We start from the raw sequence: 20,845 nt of genomic DNA on the forward strand, positions 1-20,845 counted from the left end.
AAAACAAACTAAACAGCCTAGCAGATAGCGGTTCAGGCAAAAGGAAGACTATGGACACATAAAGAAATATAGGGACCAGGAAGGTCTTTACCATTGCGACCCTTTCTCTATAGGTCAGCTTGAAATTTTTCCAACCGTGGACTTCTGCATTCCCAGCTTCTAATTTTTCCTCCTACTTCAATCAAGCATTGTCTTCTCTACCAAATGTAACTCCTAAGATGTTGATTTGGGTTGATGCTATTATGAACTGTGCTAGATCAAAGCCAGGATGACCTTCCAAGGTCCAGAGACCTTTACTTTTCTCAAGGTTGATAAGTGACCCTAAAGATTAGGAGTATTTTCTTAATGGCTGCAAATAACATGCATGTCTCATGAAGAGTGGATATCACAGCAGTCACATCATCAGCACATGCTACCATTGTCAGAGGAGTGCTGTTAGGAATTGGAACCCCCTGAAAACCACACTCTCAGAAAAGGATCTAAAGCGAAGACATACAAAAGCGGGCTCAAGGGGCAACCTTGCCTTACCCTTGCCGCTACCCTAAAACTGTTGCCCTGCCATCCATTGATGAGGGGGGAGCTCTTAGCTTCTCTGTACAAAGTTTTTAACCAATCGACAAATAGATGAGCTAAGACTAACCAGTCTAGAAAATAGATTTTTTGCTAGAACCTTCTCATCGACATTCAAAAGGGCTATAGGCTCCAGTTCTTAATATCAGTTGTTTCTTTGCCCATTGACAGTAGGACTAAGGATGACACTCTCATGGACCAAGGCATCAGACGCTTCCCTAGACAGCTCTTATAAACCTCCACAAGAATAGGAGCCAAAATATATTTAAATTTCTCATAAAATTCAGCAATTATGCCATCAGGACTTGGTGCCTTCCTTTGGGACAAGTTGTCTATGGCCTCTTTGACCTCCTCCACCGTTATGTCTGCTGTGAGGGGGGGGAAAGTCTAAATTATTTGTGTCGAGTCTGGAGTTGTTGCCAAGAACTGGATCATCCTTTCATTATCTAAGTCCTTTTTTCTGAAATAAAACAGCATATGATGTTTTTACAACTTCTAGGATTCCTGCATGTGAGTCCTGTAAAACCCCATAGGAATCCGTAAGACCTTTTATCATTTTTTTCTCCACTCTTCTGTATGTATGCACATTACTTTTTCTCCTATTCTAAATATTGGATACTCTACCTGTACTAATGCTATACAAAGATATTTATTAGTTGTTATAATTATTATTAAATTTATATATTTTATTCTGTATATTGTTTCAAGTAGACTTAAAGGAACCATGTAGGTTTATCTACTGTTTTGATTAGGTGAAGGGAACCGTACAACCAACTGCAATCAATAAAAATCAATGTATTTTTTTCCCTGTTCTTTATTGATGAAATCAGAATAATAATAATATGCTCTGCATTGCCTAAGCTTAATAACCATATGCATGAAGTATTTGTACTAAAGCTGTTTAATTTCTCTTGCTTCTCACACGTTATGCTTTAGATTGATTAATGTGGAATTTGGAAGTTGAGATAATGATCAATAAATCTAGTTTCATATTAAAGGACACATAAGATCATGTTAATAATGTGACATTTACCAAAAATTTGCTGAAAGTAAAACTTCCTAGTGCATGCGTTTTACATTACATGGAATGAATAACCACTATAATGGAATGTTGGGTGAATGCCACATTCACATTCTGTCACACAGAAAAGCCCCCTGACTAAATGTTTTGTGTCTGCGCAATATTTTTCCTGAAAGTAGAAACTGCAGAAATGCTTTGAGATTCAGCCTAAAGGATTACAGAGAATACTTGATATGAAATCTCAACAAAGGGATTGTGATTCTGGCTGTCTATATGTTAAATCAAGTTATGAAATTATTATGCGCATTCCCTACAAAACTCAGTTTTTAGTGCCTAAATGCGAGTACACCAATAAATTCCACTCTGACTATAAAAAACAAGTAAGATGCACTTTTCTATTTACCCGCAGCTATTGAATATACTAAAACTTGCAATACATGGAAGATAGAAATTTTGCTAAACCTGTACTTTTCACATGTTTCTTTGTCATGTTCCTTTATGAAGGATTTTCATAGACACAGTGTATCAAGCATAAGTAATATCTCCCAACTGTTCCTTATATAGAGGTACAGTCATTTTGTAGAAGTCCCTATCAACCTCTTTAAGTGATCACGACTGTCCATCATTTTTAATGTATAGCTGTGCATAATTAAATGTACTATTTATCTAAACAAAGGTATTTATACTGGTACAGTCAATCCAGGTAATACTTCAATTTTCAATCACTGATATAAGGAAAAAGGAACAATGTTGCTGAGATCAATTGTTTTATTTAGGACTGATCTCCAGGTAAGAGGAATACTTTACCAGCCAAAATGATTAAGGCTAACACAGCTCTGAGACACAGTCCTGTCCTGCTGAAGTTTTATTTTTTGTTACAAATCTCCTCCCTTTCCTGGGACTGAACAATGAAAGCAGGCAATACATTCTTCTTGCAATGCAGCACAGCTAATCGACTTCTTGAGTCACAAGCCAAACTGAAAAAATATATTTAAGGATTTATTAAAGATTGAGGTACTACATTGATTTGTGTATAATAAACCTGCCTAGAACTTGGCTTTTAGATTTGCTGGAATTGAGCTGCTATGGGCATCAGTTGGTTTTCTTTTCCTAGTGAAATTTGCAGAGATCTCTCAAGTTGGTTGATGGGTGTAGGGTGATTATGGCAGGTAAATGAGAAATACGAGGGAGATATTGGTTACCTGGTTGTCCACCCATTGACCCGAAGCTTTCCAATACCTGGTGGTAGGGCTGTTTTCCAAGTATCAGAGTAGGGCTCATCTAAGGATGGTAGCTAGTCATGTACTTCATTATGTCTTACCAACAAATATATTCTAGGGATTTTATTGTTATGGAAAAGGGTAAAATTTAGGTTAATCAATCCTCCTTCCTTCATGTACATCCATACAGCCAGCCCCTACAGTTACAATAGTCAAGGGCAACACATCGTTTCCATATTGATTAGTCAACCAGTTCTTTATATAAAGCCAATAAAATCTAACCTTCATATGCATGTACTTATTTCCTTTTTTACTTGAATTTTCTTAATTGGAAAATTTTATCATCTTGCATACAAACTGATGCAGATAATTATTTGCAAATGTAATTTGCATTCCAGCCGACAATTTAATGTTTGTGTCATATTCATTCTTTGGGATATTGAACCATCTTGGTTTATTTCCCAGAAGAGGACAGTCTAATAATAGAAAGAACTTTTTTTTTTTGCAGTAAACTCCGCATCACACTCAAGCATTTGGAGGACAGGTAGGACATTTGTAACATTAAACTGACCCTGTTAATATGGGCTATAAATGTAACCCATCCTAGCCTGTAAAAGTAGAAGATAAATACTTACCTATTTTGGAAGCCCATTCTAAATTCAAAGCGTTACTGATCTCTCTCTAGGTCTACCTATTTGATCCTTTGTCCTCTAATGATGTAAGAGGCAAAAGGTTTGGTTAATGGAATCCATGCTAAGCTGTAAAGTTTTGTGATCATCAATGAAACCTTCCTGATAGACTGCAATTTGTACTTCTCATTCTGACAATAGTAGTTTCCTACCTGTCCTTTTCACTTTCTTGCTTCAATACTTTGGACCTCATTAATTACGGGTCTCCAAGACTGGAGAAGATAGCCTATCATGGGAGAAACTGGGCGATCCAGCAAACCTGGAATGGATCTAGCCCAAGGTAGAAAACATTTGTCAAATAATAGCAAATGATTTTAGGAAATCTATTCCAGGTTTGCTGGATTACCTGGGTTTACCCATGATAGTCTACCTTCTCCATTGTTTGAGTGCTTTAATAAATCAGGGCTTTTGTGTCCATTACCCAGGACAAGCAGCACTTAAGGACTCACATATATGCTTATTTGTTCTAGGTCAGTGACTCAACCCTTAAAAAAACCCAGTTGGTCAGTGTACTTCCGACATGACTAGCAAAAGGTAATGGTAAGCCTATGTGGCATTAAAGAGCATTAAAGCAATGTTTGCATTGAATGTTTCTCTACTAGCCTTTTATATCCCTTTGCCCATCAGCAGACTAGAAGAGGCAGTATTGTAACCAATATGGTGTTACAGCATTTTACATTACTGTGAATAATAGACTTGCTGCTAGAGTATGGATCACAGGAAAGACCTCACTAGTGAGCTGCTGGTGCTACACTGTCTTGGCCAGTCTGCGTTGCTCTGACCACATTGACAAAATGCAAATGGCCAGGACCAGTTGGGCATATAACCAAATAGTGGTCAAATGTGCAGAATTGACTAAGGGCCCCTATTGGCTGAGTAGGGTCCAGGCCCCTTGTGCAGTGGCTTACTTTGCACCTCCCTGGACTGGACATTGTATATGGCAGTCAATGGAATAGAACACTATCTGAAAAGAAAACCTTTGACGGTTTACTTTATGTAACATATGCTGTATTTTCAGTGGATCTTTAAGGTATCTGTGTTTCAAGTTCAGTAGTGGACTTTTTAGTATTTATTACAATAAAAACCTAGAAGAAACATAACATACTACAGTGTCACAAATGTCAAAGGTATATTATTCCTACACTGTGTGCATTCTTGTATGAGCACATGAATACCGCATTGACGATCGGAAGCAACGGAAATGTTCCAGGATCTTTTGTCCTTGGAGAAAAAGCCAATAGAAGATTGCCCTTGCTTTCCCACATAAATGTGTGGAAACAATGTCACTAGAAAGTATTATAAAAAAAAATAAAACACAAAGGAACATAGATGAGGTTTTCCTTGTTTGACGGTGAACCCGTTATAGCCAGAGTGCACCATCTGAATTTAGTTTATATTGAATCTAGCAGCAGCGTTCACTGCATTGAGTAAAAAAAAAATGCTTTTAAGATGACAAATGCATGAAAAAAAGCCATTTCTTGGTGGTTTTAAGAACACAAGAGAATGGATTTGACAGAATCCTTTCTTCTAGTTTCTCTACAGAAAATAAGTATTTTTACCAGATTATTAGCAATGACTAAGCCATTCTATTTTGTTTTCCTAAACATAGGTCAAAGACTAGATGCTGCAATCTCAATCTAATTTTTTCTGGTAAACTGATTACAATGTAGGAAAACAACAATTCCTAATAAAATAATAAATGATATATAACTTTGTGCACCCCATGTTAGCTGCCTCGCCCCATTTACCTGCAGGGATTGCTTGATGAATGTCATAGTACCTGCTTTGTAACTATACCTCAATGTATGTAGACACAGCCCGTGTATAGTATTTTGGGTTATTACCACATTTAAATATGATGGTAATAAATATTTCTCCTATTACATATACATCAGTTCTGGACTTCTAGAAATCTGTAATAACTTCTAGCTTCTGTGAACAGAGTCCATATGAGCGCAATGTGAATATGTGGCAGTGTAGAAGTTATCCAACAAGTAAGAATATGCATGTGTGACCATTGGAGATCATCAAGATGAAAATTTTCATCCCTGTGTACATGTTTTAGCACTCACTGTTACCCTGAAGTCTGAAAGTAGTAGGAAGTCTGATGGTACAGCAATGGGGACAAGATCAGCTGCTGTCTTTGTAAAGAGATCTACCTGACTAAAATAAAAAAAGTAGTGTTTTAATTATTATGCAGCACTTTTAGTGTAGTATAACAGTGCACTGTATTTATTTAAAAGCAATATAGACCCTTCATCTGAGCATTCTCACAGGGAATAATAGTGTTCATTTTAATACTCTTAAGGAAACAAAATCACATATGTCAAATTCTGTCCAGAGCCAAATGCTATTGTACTTAAAAAAATTCTTCATTTGCAATAATAAAAAATAAAAAAATATGTTTTTGTGCTACTTAGCACTGGCTGTCCCCTCATGAGGTATTGTGACTACAGAGGCACAAGTAGCTATTTCTTCATACTGTGGTGGTGGCTCATTGGGACTTTGCTGTGGTTCGCTTACTCTCACTCCCCTCGTTCCAGTGGCTTCCTCATAGGAAGGTGGAGGGTCACAGTTCGAGGAAAATCCAGCTGACAATGTATCTGATCTCACATCATAATCAATAAATCCACCAGGGTTCCCAGCCCTTTCAAAGGCATCATCCATTGTGCACAAGACATTAGAGTGTTGCTGAGCATGACTGGAAATTCCTTCATTATCTCCAGTCTCAGCCATACTTTCTCTCCCACCTCTGGTGGCATATGCAGTTCTTCGGCATGCTTTGTTTCTGAATACACACTTCCACAAAAGCAGGAGAACCAGAGCAACAACGAAGAAGACTGTGATTAAAGGGAAGGCCAGGTAAAATGGGTACCAGTTGCTGTCAGTGCTCGAGTCCCCGTGTCCTCTGGTATACTCTTTCCAAAACTCTTTCTGAGGGAAAACAAAAATAATAAAAAGGTAAGGAAAAGTAAGAAAAAAAAATGAGTAATAAAAATGACACACACTAAGCAAATGCTCATAACAAAAGCAACATAAATAACTGACCAAAGCTTTATGAAAAAAATATATACAAGACAAACAGCACATCTTATCAACTATGCACGTAACCAATCAAAATCTAAGGGAATGAAAGGATACAAAGTAAAACTACTCAAACAAAAATCGATAGAAAGCCGAAAGGAGACCTGATGTTCCTCCACACCTTCATATAGGCTCCCTTTGTCATCCTACTCCCCCCAAGACTCCCACCAAATTCAAAATGTCTTTTACCAAAACCTCATATAGAAAGGACTCCATGCATTCCAGGTGGAGTACTGAACCTCTACCCTAAGAAAAAAGGTGAGCCAAGCTACATTTGTAAAACTTTATAGGAATTCTTTCTAAAATTATTCAAACATAATCCCTCACTCAAAACTGATCCTCGGCTATCCTTGTAAGGGACTAGAAAGGGACTAAAGTGTATTCAGGCACTGAGTGACATAAACTGGGAAGGTACCATGATGAACTGTGAGACTGCTTGCCTGCTTTCAAGAACACCAGAGTTTATCTGGGTTTAAATCAGGGTTATCCTGTTTCCTCCAAATAACTGGGGGGCTATACAACCTGTAATAAAGGGAAGCTAGCAACATACAGACCATCAATCAATTTTACCATTCTCTATAAGAAATTCCACCTCTTCATTGGCATATTTCAGCCTGTACTACCAATTCAGCTCACTGTAATAGACCAGAACACATTTGATGCTCAAAACTTTATCCCCATTCTGGGATTCTGAAAAGTCTGTGGAATTTTGACGTTTTCACCATCCTTACTCCTTACTCATCTCCACTCAAATTACTTTGGAATTTGAAACCTCTGCATATAATCCCCTCAGTCCCAGGGATAAAGAACATATACATCATCAAAATTGGCCACAACTCACATGGGTGGTACCCCAGTAATGCCCAAAGGCACACAATGCAAAGTTCTACTAATTGTTGAGCATGGGCATATGCAGTGTTGGATTAGAGGTCCCTATAGCTTAGTAGCAGATTCACAAGAGTATTTTTATCCTGCCTTGCAAGGTAAGGAAAAAAAATATTAAAAGGAAAAAGGTTGGAGGGAGTCTATATCTCCCTGAGACTGGCTTTTCAGAGTGATTTACCGTATTTTTCGGACCATAAGACACACTTTCCCCCACAAAAACCTCCCCTGCCCGGATAAAAAAACCCATAAAGCCGTCCACCCCTACCTTATCCTATTGATCGATCGCAGAGCCTTGCCTTCCCCCTCTCTGTGTTTATCAGCAGATCAGGTCTATAGGGATGCTGGGGATTGTGTGTAAGGGAGTGGGGAGGGAGGCAGAGGGAGTAGGAGGAGGGCAGTCTGAGGTGAGCAGTGCTGGTTAGCAGTTTTGTTTTTGTGTAGCATGTCATTCTCCTATGACAGGTGAGCGGTAGCTTTCCAGTCACTATAGTCTTGAAGTGCAATATCTGTGCTATGTGCTATATGCTATATGCTATATGTCTTTGCAATATGCAATCTCTCTCTCGTTAAATATTATTCTGTTATATTTTATTAAATATTTCTTTATACAATCTGGTCAGAATATTTTTTTTTCTTGTATTCCTCCTCTAAAACCTGTGTGCGTCCTATGGTGCGAAAAATATGGTAATATTCACCTAGACAGCACTTTATAAAAAAAGGGATTATGATTGACATTCATTCTCCAAAAAAAAAAATGCAAGGAGACGAAAAAGCAGAGCACTTGCAAAATGCAGTTTCCCTATTTACCCCATTTCTTGCAGTTGCTACATTAAGGAATATGTAAAAATGATAAAACCTACAAAAGATGAAACCTAACACAAATGGGATAAACTTCTTAGGGAAGCATAGGAAAACCTTTCATGGCTACATCACACATTTGCGCCGTGGTTATGCATATTGGTGTCAACGATGCCAATCATTTTGAATGGCACTCCAACACACATACTTTGTAGTTTATTGCAATGCATGTCAACTTCATACATTACCAAAAATAAGGTCCTGTACATTCTTGGACACAGAGGTGCAAAAAATGAATGGGCTACCTTAATGCAATACATTAATGCGTGAAATAATGCACATGTATATTAATGCACTGTACATATGTAAATAGCCTTATTGCTCCAAGTGTGTAGGAATGTGTTCATTTGCAAACAATAAATTCAAGTCTGTCATGAACCATATGGCAACCACTAGGTGGTGCTATAGTAAATAAAGCAAGATAAAGGTTGACAATTAAAAATCCGGCCATCAATAATCCATTTTTCAGTTACATTTGCATTTCATTTGCATTTTCAATACAGGCAATACACTGTTTGGTCACTAATGTTTTGATGGCACTGTTCTGCAAAAACAGCTGTTAGGTCTTGCTTGCTAAACTAAATACACGTTGAGACGTCCCTGCTGCCTGCTTCCTGGAACTAAGCCAGATGTCCGCGGTGCTGAGAGAGGAAGGCTGGCCTGTGTGTGGAGGTATAATGGTACTCCTCAGGTGTGGAGGTTGCCAGATTTTTGATTGTCAACCTGTAATGTGTTGAAATTATCTATAATATACTAGTACTGGTCACTGCTGCCCCTCTTTATTCCCTATGGAGCTGCTGCAGAGAGACACTACTATTGTCATCCTCTAGGAGACAGCAGTTCCCTGGTATGAGGATGTGGTAAACACATCGCCAATCTCACCGCCAGTGTGAAGACACCTGTTGGTTGATCTTATGTGGCCCCCCCCCACTGCTGACAACTTGCCAGCTGCTCAACGACTTGCATGGCAGCACTGCTTCTAAAAAGAAAAACATTTGATAGTTGTCAGCAGGGAGCGCTACTATGACCAATCACAACAACCCCTATTCATTCTCTATGGGGGCTGCGGCAGGGCGACGCTACATGTAGAGTCTCCCCATACGGCAGCATTTTCTGGTGGTAAATTGCACCTCAACCTTCCTGCCAGTGTGAAAAAGCCCTTAGAGTTCCAATGTTTAACAAAAATAAATTCACTGAATAATCCAGTTAAGACACTGGTAAAGCCCAAATCATTACCCCCCCTCCCAAATAGACCATCATTAATCTGCCCTGGCCTTACTATACAATTGTGTATAATGAAACTGATATCCTTAAATCAATGATACTCTCTGCAGTTAGGGCTGCCCATAAGGCAATGAAAGTAAAGTGATAATACATAAACATCAAAAAAACATATGGGAGAGTCAGGAAATGGTTCCTAAATAGGTGGCTTGTAACCATAAAGTACCTGGGTTTTCAGCAGGGGGGATTTGTAAAGATTTTTTACACTCTACTCTACAGCTGTGCAATCAGAATTCAGTTGACCACATTTTTTTTTTCAATACAGTGCACTAATTGTAATCCTTGAAGAATGGGATACTGTAAGGTCAAGCAACACTGCCCTTACAGGAAATGGTTACTGTAATTTGAATCTAGATAGTTAAAATAAGAATTCAGGAGTGATATCTTCACACATCATCATGGAATCAAGCTTTTTATCTGCTACAAAATGAATCCATGACAAGGTTTTTTTATTCAGCCATGGTAGAAGTGACACGCACATCCATACATATTTCAGCACTGGAATTCCACCGATAGTGGGTGGCTCTATCATGGCATTGGAAGAAATCTAGCATACCTAGATGCAAATGACAGCCATCTTCAGCTGATTCTAATGACACGTGAAAAATACAGCCATATAGCGGAAAATAAAAAATGTGATCATTGTGTAAACCTTGATGATCTGAGCCTCCTTTGGGTATCTCCAAATGGTACATAAAGTTAGTGGAGGTTTTAATAGAAAGATGAACACAATTGCTGTCATAATACATATTATGTACAAATTTTATTCCTACATATTTACATCGAGCTAGCCCCTGACTGCTCCATTACAAGTCTTGCAAATCTCAGAATGCTACTCACAGTCTTCTCATCATTCTCGAAGGCTTCCCTCGCCTCTTCATAGCTGCACAATTCTTCTTTACACTCCCGCTCAATGTTGCCTTGCTTGATCTCTTCGAGGAACCCATTAGCTCTGGGAAAGCGCTTTAGAATAGAATTGGCTCTCTCTTCAGATAGAAAAACTGTAGACAAAGAACAAAGTAATGTAAGGGCAAACAGAGGAAGGCATTGTGAAGAAGGGAGAAAGAATAGAAATGAAGTCATCGTTAGTGGCCAGAAGCACTTTGCTCTTTTATTATATAGATTCATACATTAAAAACATCTCATACTACTGGCACTATACAAATAGGCAGGTATGAAGGGATCGGTGATGTCCTTTCTGCAATAAAACATGCTAACCTGCCTGATCACTGTCTAACAAAAAGCTGCATGTGCAGCTCAGTGTACAATGCTAGGATGTGACATGGTCAATGCTGTGCTCAAGAAATCAATAATTGCACTGGCTTCAGTATTTCTTGATTTTCTAACCCAGTTCCAAAATGTAGACAAGCAAGAAAATATTCAGAAGTGATCAGGTTCATACTAAATCCAAGACATTAAAAAGCATTATTGCAATAAGGGATGATGGCCAGGATATTAGATTTTCAGAAAGATAAGACAATAATATCAGCCTATGTGCTCCATGTTATGTCATTGTGGTGATCCTCTCTGTGGTCTTCAAGCTGTACTATACCATAAAAGATAAAAAAAACTGTCAGGTGATGGGTCTTCTGCACCCCCAGAGGAGGCCAAGATACCCGGCAGAGTAGAAATGAAGAGATCGAACAGGCAGGTATGTTTATTGCAAAGGCCTGTATTAATAAAGACCTGCCTGCTTGCTGATTTTGAAAGACTTTTAAGACTGGAGAAGGTCACCACAGTCAGAGAATCCTACCGGGAATTAAGACACAAGAGATTCCCTTTAAAAGCATTTTGCAAAATAATACGTATACTAGCCAAAAGAGCTAAAAAAAAATCTTAGTTTCTATTAAAATATTAAAGACCTTCATGCATAAAACATCATACAGACACATAAGTGGAACAAAAAACTAAAGAGCAGAGAAAGAGCATATGAAAAGTTCAGTTCCCAAAGCTGACACTAATTCCTATGGACAATGGCTCTCCATTCTCAGTGCTACAGTCAGTTTGTGCATTCCACTATAGAGAAGTTTATCACCAGCGGCACACTCAGCTCACCAGAGGAAATTCCACAGCTAAAAATACCGCCAATGCACTCTCTTTTTTTGTGTTATTTTTTGGCAGGAGGTAACAGTACAGAGGGGGGAGGAGGACACCGTCCGTAGAAAACCTGCTCTTTGTATAGAACATAAAATTTTAGATTTTTCCACTACCATTACAGACCAGTGTATATCTCTAGTTACCATATCTTGGTAATTAGCAGCCAGAGGTGTATATTTTCCAACCATTTCGGGGAAAAAATGCTTACACACAAAGGACTTAAGGTGTTGGTTAACCAACAAACTATTTTTTTTAGTTTTGGATACAGTGAGGAAGGAAAAGAGTCACTGTATTTTTACAGTTATCCAGTGCTACTTTAGAGGGTGTTTTCTTATTTTCTGTCCCAATGACAACAGTGCCTGTCCTCTGCAATGAACCTACTTATACAAATAGGGGACTGGAGTATAACCTGATAAAAGAAATGGATCAAAATGGGAGATCTGATTAATCAAGTGGACATTACTCCATGAACTGAACTTTCAATGGACCATTGACCGGTAAAAACATCCACTAGTTATTATCATTAAAAAAAAAGCTAAAATTTGGCTGGGCGTACAGGTAGGGGGAGATCCAGCCACTCTATACATCTTGATTACTCTGCTAAGCAGACGACACTTTTCACTGAACGAAGTAAACACTTAAACATGATGAACTTAATTAATTCAAGAATAATCAAGGAAAACAAGAGAAGAATGGAAGAATAATGTCTACTGTAAACCGGTGGAAAATATTAAGTTGGCAATAATGGATCACATGTTCTTTTGACCCGCTTTTGATTAAGATGTCACCTTGAACAGGAAAGTAGCTCTTAAGGATGACTTACAAAGAGTTTTTGAAGATGGTGAAGTTGTTGCAGAATATCACAAAATGATAGTAGAGCAGACTCTGTGTATTAATGTACTTTTATACCACACCCATAAAGCCCATGATGTGATATGGCATAGGAAGTCACAAAAGCTTGGGAAAAAAAAACTGAATCCTGAATAGGACCAGAGTGCTTCTAAATTCCTGTAGCGGGCTGACCCCTTAGTGTTGTCCTGCTGGACTATAGAACATTTCCTCCTTGTGTAATGGAGAGTTTCCGCAGACCAGCTAAGGAAAACTAAGGGGTTACAACACAGCTTAAAGCTACGTACACACGTCAGATTTTTATCGCCCGATAATCGGCATCGGCCAATTATCGGGCGAACATCTGCCGTGTGTACAGTCGGTGTCGTCCATCGTCCGGACGACCGACCTGCCGGATCCACGGACGATGGACAACAGCCGATCCTAATGAAAGGGAAGGGGAGAGCGCGCAGCAGGGTGCCGCTCCGTTGCTCTCCCCCTCCCCTCTCCATAGAGCATGAACGGTGCTGTATGTACAGCACCGTTCATGCATCGTGCACCCCCTTGTCGTTGGAAAGGATCGTGAAAGATCCTTTCCAACGACAAAAATTGGAAGTGTGTACGCAGCTTAAGATATCGGTGCAGAAGAGGGCCTATGTACAGTAAGTAAGCAGCACATAGGAGTTATACTAGTAATAACAAGTACTTTGTCTGTGCAGCAATTTTACAGCGGCAAACCATGGAGAACTGTGCCTAGAACATATATTGCAGTTAAGTACTGCATACACCATTTTAATTTTGCCCCAACATACAGTCGAATACCTCAGCTTTTATCCTACGCAGCTTTAGATCTTAAAAAAACAAATCACCTAAACCCTAACTATGAGGGAAATTTTTAAAACCACATGTAAATGTGGTTACCAGCTTATTGAAGAGAATCCTTGTTAAATGCAAATGTCCTTGGTAGCTTTGTAGAAGTATTACACTCAGATTTCTGGAGACAGGCTATTTCAGAAAGCATCACATTACTTAATCTGCTAAATCAGGAAATCTTAAGGGCACATTCAGAGGACACGTCTTCATGGACATCTTCCTAACTGTGTGAAATTACAGTTTAGAAATTATTATTATTATTATGCAATGATATTCAACATTCCAAGTGCAGACTGGCTAGTGGATCCAGGCTGTATCTTGTTTGCGTTACGGGCTCACCCACAGGAGGTACTTTACAGATAATTCATGTCTGCTGGGAACACAGCAGAATCAAACACCTGCCAACAGCATAGAATATGCATGCATGAGAGTATTGCTGCCAAGTTCCCAATAAGAAACTAATTATTTCTTAAATGACCTTCTGCAAACTCACTTCCCATCGGCAATGTGCACACACCCCTTACCTTTTTCTAAAACTGAAAATTCCTGTCTGTAACCCTACAGAAAATCACTACATAATGTAAATCCCAAAGCACTTACAGCACCAGATAATTACAGAATACAAATAAATGCAATCTGTCAATTCACCAAATCTATAAGGACCAAGTATATATGGGACAATAAAGTATTGTTCCAATTGAAGTCTTCAGATTTAGGTCAATCGGTAGCTCCCAGGCCAGAGAATATTTCCAGCTTTAAAAGTTTTGTCTTTCTACTGGAATAACCACAGATCGTTTACAGAACCCACTTACAATATCACTTTTGTGGCTGCATTTGATTAAAACAGTTTGGGTCATAGGTTAGGAACAAGAATGCAGTTTAGCAACTCAGAAAAAATAAAACTAACACATTAGCAATGCACCCAAATCATATTTCAATAGGGAAGTCAGAAATGGCTGCCTGCATTGTCTAAGTACTAGTTTTCTTAAAAATTAACTTCTAGCCTAAATGCCTTATTTTCTTGCAGTGGGTAGTAAGGTAAGTTTTATCCACTAGACCAAATTAGCCAGTGCTCTTTGCAGTGGCGAGAACTGCAAACCGCAAAGTGGCGAGAATCATTGCAAGGGGGAAAAATGTTGGCTTTAAAGCTGAACTAAATCCTATTATTTAGAAATTGCAACCAGACAGGCAAGCTTTTTGCAGAAAGGATGGGAGATGACCCTTCTACAAAAAATACCCTTACCTGCCTGATCACAATTTTTTAAAGACATTTGCTTGTCTCCATTCACTTATGGGTGCCATGATGATGCTTTTAGAGTAAAACTTACATGACCTTTGGCGATCTTGATTGCACAGGTCTGGATAGCAAGGTCCCAGGGGTGCTGCATGTGCAACTCGGCATTTTATAAGATAGTTACCAGGCAGGTTAACATAGCCTGTTCCTTCAGCAATACAAATTCTGCCCGATTGCAAATTTTTATTTGCAGTACCGAAGTTCCACTTTAAGAAAGCAAGTCCTTAAATAGCAGCTGCAAGATTTTTGGCATGCAATACATATTACTGCTCAGCACTCTGGCATCATATCTCACTGTATACAGTTTTCTGTTACAGCAGATTTACAAAAAATGATTTGGTTAAAAAATATTACAATAAGATAAGTTAAAAAATAGATTTTAGGTTTATATACACTGTAACTGGTTGAGTAGTTCTGCACGCTACTTTGAGAATTAAAAAGAAATGAAATAATCCTGTTTAAAACTGTAAATATAATACAATGTTTCATGTTTCCAACTGTGTTTTTAGTCTAACTACTAGAGGTCAGTTACATGTAATGTTTGAATTTAAAAAGAAAGAGTAACACTATAGAAAATCTGAAAGAGCGATTTGTATAGCACACTCCACAAGTGTCCCAGAGGTGGTCACTACAAGACTGCCATTCAATGCGGCCACGTGTTTTGCACAAGCCTGTTGGCTCATGAATCACATTTGCTCTGGGAGACAGATCCCCGGGGCTTATCACATCACATCAGCAGAGGGTGATACAGCAATTTGTGTGCCAGCATACAAAGCCAACACAGAGGTCTATTTACAGGCTGCCATTGTCAGGTGAAATCTGTTATCTGGTACATTTTCTAGAGCAGATGACAAATGCTTATAGTTATTATAAATAAAAATAATTGACAAGACAAAAAATAAAATACAAAAAAGGTAGTTTAATTAAAAGTTACCATATGAGCTTTGTCTGCATTTGTATTCTTTACATGTCTGGAAAGGAAAACTGTTTGGTCTTCAATGGCAATCTTCATAATAAAATCTAATAAAACTAGCAAATCAAGTGGGTTTAGAGATTTACATCTTTCTGTGTAACAAAATCTTTATCTTGTGTCACCATATGGTGTAAAAAAAGGCTGAAATTCTGCTTGGCTATCCAGAATATATAATTTCTTTAGATTGTTCCTCTCTATTTGGCCCAGTCCGTACTCTAGGGAACAGCTCAAGAGAGTGGTGTTCATATAACAAGCCCAAGTCTTACCTAGCACTCCCTTATTCCAAAGAGGACCTCTTTATTATCTCAGTAGTAAAAATAACAATAAGATACCAGGCTTTCAGTTTACATTTCGTATGGCAAATAGGTGCATAAACATGTCAAGGTATGAATTTGCTTATTCTTTCTACTAACTCTAGGTCTGAAACCTATCACAGAACTATAACAAATCAGTGTGCAAACTGACTAATTCTTTGAAGATAGGTGACTCATGAAACAGAATGTAACATATTTTGTAGGAAATGGCAGCAATAACATATCTCCTAGGTAAATAAAAACTATATATATATATATATATATATATATATATATATAATATACACTAATGCCATAGCATTGGCAATTTGAAATTGTTTTAAAACATGGTGTGACATCACCTAAGAGTTAGGAATGGTACCTATACAATACAATGGTAACTATACAATCTATTTATTTTTTAGCCAGCCAGGTAGCCCTCAGCCTCTCATGACGTTTTTGGCATCACACAAAACATTATGTTGTTCATAAAAGCTCTTTCAGTTCTCCTGGTACATGTTCCAGAATGCAAAGTCCATGGAAAATACAGCAGAGTGAAACTCATATCAGAGAGTTACATTTTGTAACTGTTATAACTAATGGTGAGAAGTTTACAACTTCAGAAGCTTACCTATTACCTTTGATGGTTGCCCCCCTGGTATGTCTATATCCCAAGCATTAGGAATATAGTTCTGGTCTACATACACCTGTGCACATACATTAAATGGTCATTGTTCCTACAGTATGTGTATGTCATATTCAAATTTATGCGACAAATCCAGTACAGCCCAGCTTAGCTTTTTATTGGTCTGAATGTAGACATCCCAAGAGGCTTTTACTAGTATTACATATTTATGGGATGGTTCAGCCCTTTGGTAGCCTAGTTTAACACAATTCATGAATTGTTCTTTAACTTACTGATAGATAACACACTAAACCTACTACATAGAACCAGAATTTCCTTAAATATGTTAGGATGTAGATTTTGTACAATAAAAAATACACTTCTTGCCAATTTATCTTTCTGCAGCCCCCGCTTGGTGGGACATTTGACTGAACAATTTGTTAGACAGAACAAGTTACCTGCAGAAAAAGGGACACTTAGCAATTCATACCCAGCCGTTTGTTTGGACAATTATCAACCATAATCTTTATGTAAAAATCAATATACTGATAAACCAAAGCAAACACAACTCCCAACTTTACATTCCACAGCTTGGACAAGGACACATTACACAAAAAGTAGAGAAGCTTGGGTTTCAGGCAGACTCATCCTCATCTGCCCAACAGCAGGAGAACAAAGGGCTCCACAAAGAATGTTCCTATTACCAACACAGATACAGAAGTTCCAATACTTGTTACAGGATCTTATCATAAAAAATGTCAATTTCTGACCTCATTCTGATAATGAGGGTTGAAACAAGCAAAGTCAGAACTATTCATTTGCTCAACTACAAGTTATGGAAAGTACTGAACCCTAGTAATCAGACCTAGTAAAGCATTTTCTCAAAACAGTTTCCTTTATTCTAAACACATCTCTTTGTTTTACTACAGCAAACTATGCTCTTTTTCAGTTTCCACACATTCATTTTAAATGTGTGTTTGGCTGCTGGTCTGGAGTTCCACTTTACATTTACAAACTGTAGCTCAGGGAGACATTACAAGATGTTTTCTCCAACAGTTCAAACACATACTAGTAGGTGAACTGGGGTGTGAATAAAAACTTTTTCTTAACAATAAAAGTATAAAAATCCATAGATACTTCATCAGCCTGTAAGCAAGGACAAAGGGACTAGACTAAAAATAAGATGAAAACCTACGCAGATTTCCTATGCTTCCCAGTCCAATGATATCATCAGAACAGACGGATTTCCAGCATAGACTCTGATTTGTTTTGAAGACGCCTGGAGCAAAGACACAGCTCACACAATGAGAAAAAGCTTTCTCTGCATTAAACCCACAAACAAAAATAAGGACAATTTATTTTGTGTGTTCCCCGACACCAGCAGCCAATACCACAAAAGGCATAGCTATATGTTATCTTACATAATGTGTAATAACAAATACCATGTACATGTAATAATGGTTTGTTAAAGAAAACATCACTTCCATATGAAACCATCTATTGATAGAGGTTTAAAAGTTGTGCGGCCCTTATGGAGTCCTCCATACTCAACTCTAACAATAAATATCTCTTGTTTCCTTTTGGTCTGATAAATATGGTGCTAGGTGTGTTTTATTATCTTATTATTATATATGGTGTTTTATTATATATAATTTTAATAAGCAATAGGCTGTTAAAAAATAATTTTGTGAAGATAACTACTGCTGTTCCTTCACTTTATTTTAATCTTTTCAGTTACATTGGGCCTGATTTATTAAAGCTCTTCAACCCTGGAGAGGATACACTTTCATCAGTGAAGCTAGGTGATCCAGCAAACCTGGAATGGATTTCAGGACATAATAAAAAATGGTCCTTAGTAGGTCTTAAAGTTAGGTAAATACATCTTCAGATGAACAACACAAGATATGTTACATTGGGATACACTTTCATCAGTGAAGCAGGGTGATCAAGCAAACCTGGAATAGATTTCTTAAAAGTCATTTTCTATATGCTAGCAAATGTTTTCAATCCTGTACTAGATCCATTCTAGGTTTGATGGGTCACCCAGCTTCACTGATGAAAATGTATCCTAGTCTTGGAGAGCTTTAATAAATCAGGTCAATTGTTCCAATGCATCTCTGGACTGCAGAACACCTATTGTTTCAACCTTCCTTGTTCTTGCACTATTAATACAATATATCCCTAAAAAGAACTGTTTCTTGCAAATCACATGGTCAAAATAAAAGGAAAAAACCCTGAAGAAAAGAGAAAGTTCATTAGTACTAAGAACCCATTCATTCTAGATTGCACTACAATGCATTAAGGCAACCTATTCAATTTAAACTGGCAGGCAGCACACATTAAAACAGATTGTCATTGAAAACAAATTTAAACACACAGGTCAAGATAAATTACATCGCTCTGTTTGTAATGTGATTTTGCAACAAGATAGTGTGAATGTCCCCTCAAGATATTACCATCTCAATGAGTGATCAAACTTTATGAGGTTGGGGTGTGTTTGTCACTTCTCATACCAGTGAACCACTGCCTCTGGGGAGACACTATATGTATGTATATAGAGAAGAGAGAAGCGGGCAGCAATAAGTGGTATTATTATGTCTCACTGCTGCCAGCTAACAAATGTGCAGACGTTGGTTCTAAGAACCTGTGTGGTGGTGCAAATGACCAGCTGCAAGGTGCCATCTGTGGGGATCTGCACAAGAATTGCTCGATCTGAAAGCAAGACTGAACCCGCTCATAGGTATTACAATGCTTTCAGATGCATCATGGCTTTGCTGTTATCACTAGTTCTTCCTCAGACTTCTTTCTTGGTATCACTGCAAAGAATATTTTAAAAACCTCTGGCTTTGACCTGCCAACTTTTTTCCTGCTGTTTAAGCTACTGAAACAAATGCATTTTTTAGAATATAGTAAATGAAGTGTCAGTAAAAAGAGTAAAGCAGCAGAAAGATATTTTTAGGCACACTGTCTGTATTACAAGTATACATCTTAGTATTGTTACTTCTTTGGATCTCAGTTTTCATTCATTTATATTGGCTAGAAAAGAACCTTTTTTAGGTTGCCTACAATGAAATACATGAAGCTGCAAAAAAAACCTGCATTGTGCATAATTAGAACAGACATCATCAGAAAAAATGGACCCAAGGGATTAGGGAATGCATGTGAAATATCTTCCTTGTAAAGTTAAGGAGATCTGGACAGTATGGGGGATAGGGAGGCTGATGACAGCCATCCCCTGTAGGAGCCGACTCAATTTGCTCATTTCTCTAATTATAGAAGGAGCTATACTGACCTTACACTTTACACTCTCATGGAAGTCCAATAAATTGTTGTCAGATGAAAGAGCAATATCAGACCAAAAATGTAATGCATTTTCCACCTGGTCCTGGTAGCTGAATGGAAGAGTAGGTTAGGCTACTTTCATACCTGTGGTGCAGTTGGCTGCTCCTGTGTGCATATCAAACTGCTGCTTTTTCGAAAAGTTGTGACTGTGGTGTGGTTCTTTCTCCAGAGGAGGAAAAGCAGTTGTGTGACCAGAAGTGACTTGTTGCTTTGTGGAACCACACATTTCACCACACTGCATGCATAAAATGGGTTCAAACCGCTTCCATTCACTTGAATAGCAGTGGTGGGGACCATTGTTGAGCCTGCAGTTCACTGCAAGGTTGAAATGGCTGAGTATATGCTGCTGCAAGAAGGTAAGCGGACCTTGCACATTGTCCTGCATGAAAAATGAAAGGTTTACTATAAACCGCCTCAGTATCCTCCCCGTAAATGTTGTTTAAACTGGATGGAAGGAAGCTGTAGGAGGGTGGCCCTGTATTGTGACCCAACTTTTTAGTAACTATTCAAAAACAACTGGGTGGCTACTGAAAAGTGCTGGATGGTTCACCAAGCTAAAAGGTGCTGGGGAGATCACGGCATCAGTCATGCTGTCACTGCTATTGGAGGAAAGCTCTTTATAATTTTAATATGTGGCAATAGAGTCACTTATGTGTAAACCCTCTTATTTTTTCCATTTTGGTCTCCTATGCTATCGAAATTGTTTTGCTATATCTGTTCCAAACTGCCAGAAATCCTACAAGCTGCTAACTTCCTGTGCATGTCAATAGGTTATTAGGCAGGGGAGAGCACAGTTCTTTGTGATTCATCAAACATTATGTTGGCAGAGACAATGTATGCTTTGAAACTTACAGGTAGAAGCACACTACAAATCTGGTACATCAACAGGTATTTTTATTACTTGTAGTGTTT

The 20,845-nt window shown here is 38.2% G+C and overlaps 1 protein-coding gene across 2 annotated transcripts in view; it reads right to left on the minus strand.

Annotated features, from left to right (window-relative positions):
* Positions 1 to 5,664: 5,664 nt before the first annotated feature.
* PRRG1 (proline rich and Gla domain 1) overlaps positions 5,665 to 20,845 on the minus strand; it is a gene marked incomplete at its 3' end in the record, with an annotated part of 23,523 nt that continues 8,342 nt past the window's right edge. For both annotated transcript variants that reach the window (XM_072414106.1, XM_072414112.1), the window contains 2 exon segments: positions 5,665 to 6,434; positions 10,449 to 10,609. In XM_072414106.1, coding sequence (XP_072270207.1) covers positions 5,913 to 6,434; positions 10,449 to 10,609 — 683 coding nt within the window.

This window comes from Pyxicephalus adspersus, chromosome 1, assembly GCF_032062135.1.
Source record: "Pyxicephalus adspersus chromosome 1, UCB_Pads_2.0, whole genome shotgun sequence".
Taxonomy (NCBI): domain Eukaryota; kingdom Metazoa; phylum Chordata; class Amphibia; order Anura; family Pyxicephalidae; genus Pyxicephalus; species Pyxicephalus adspersus.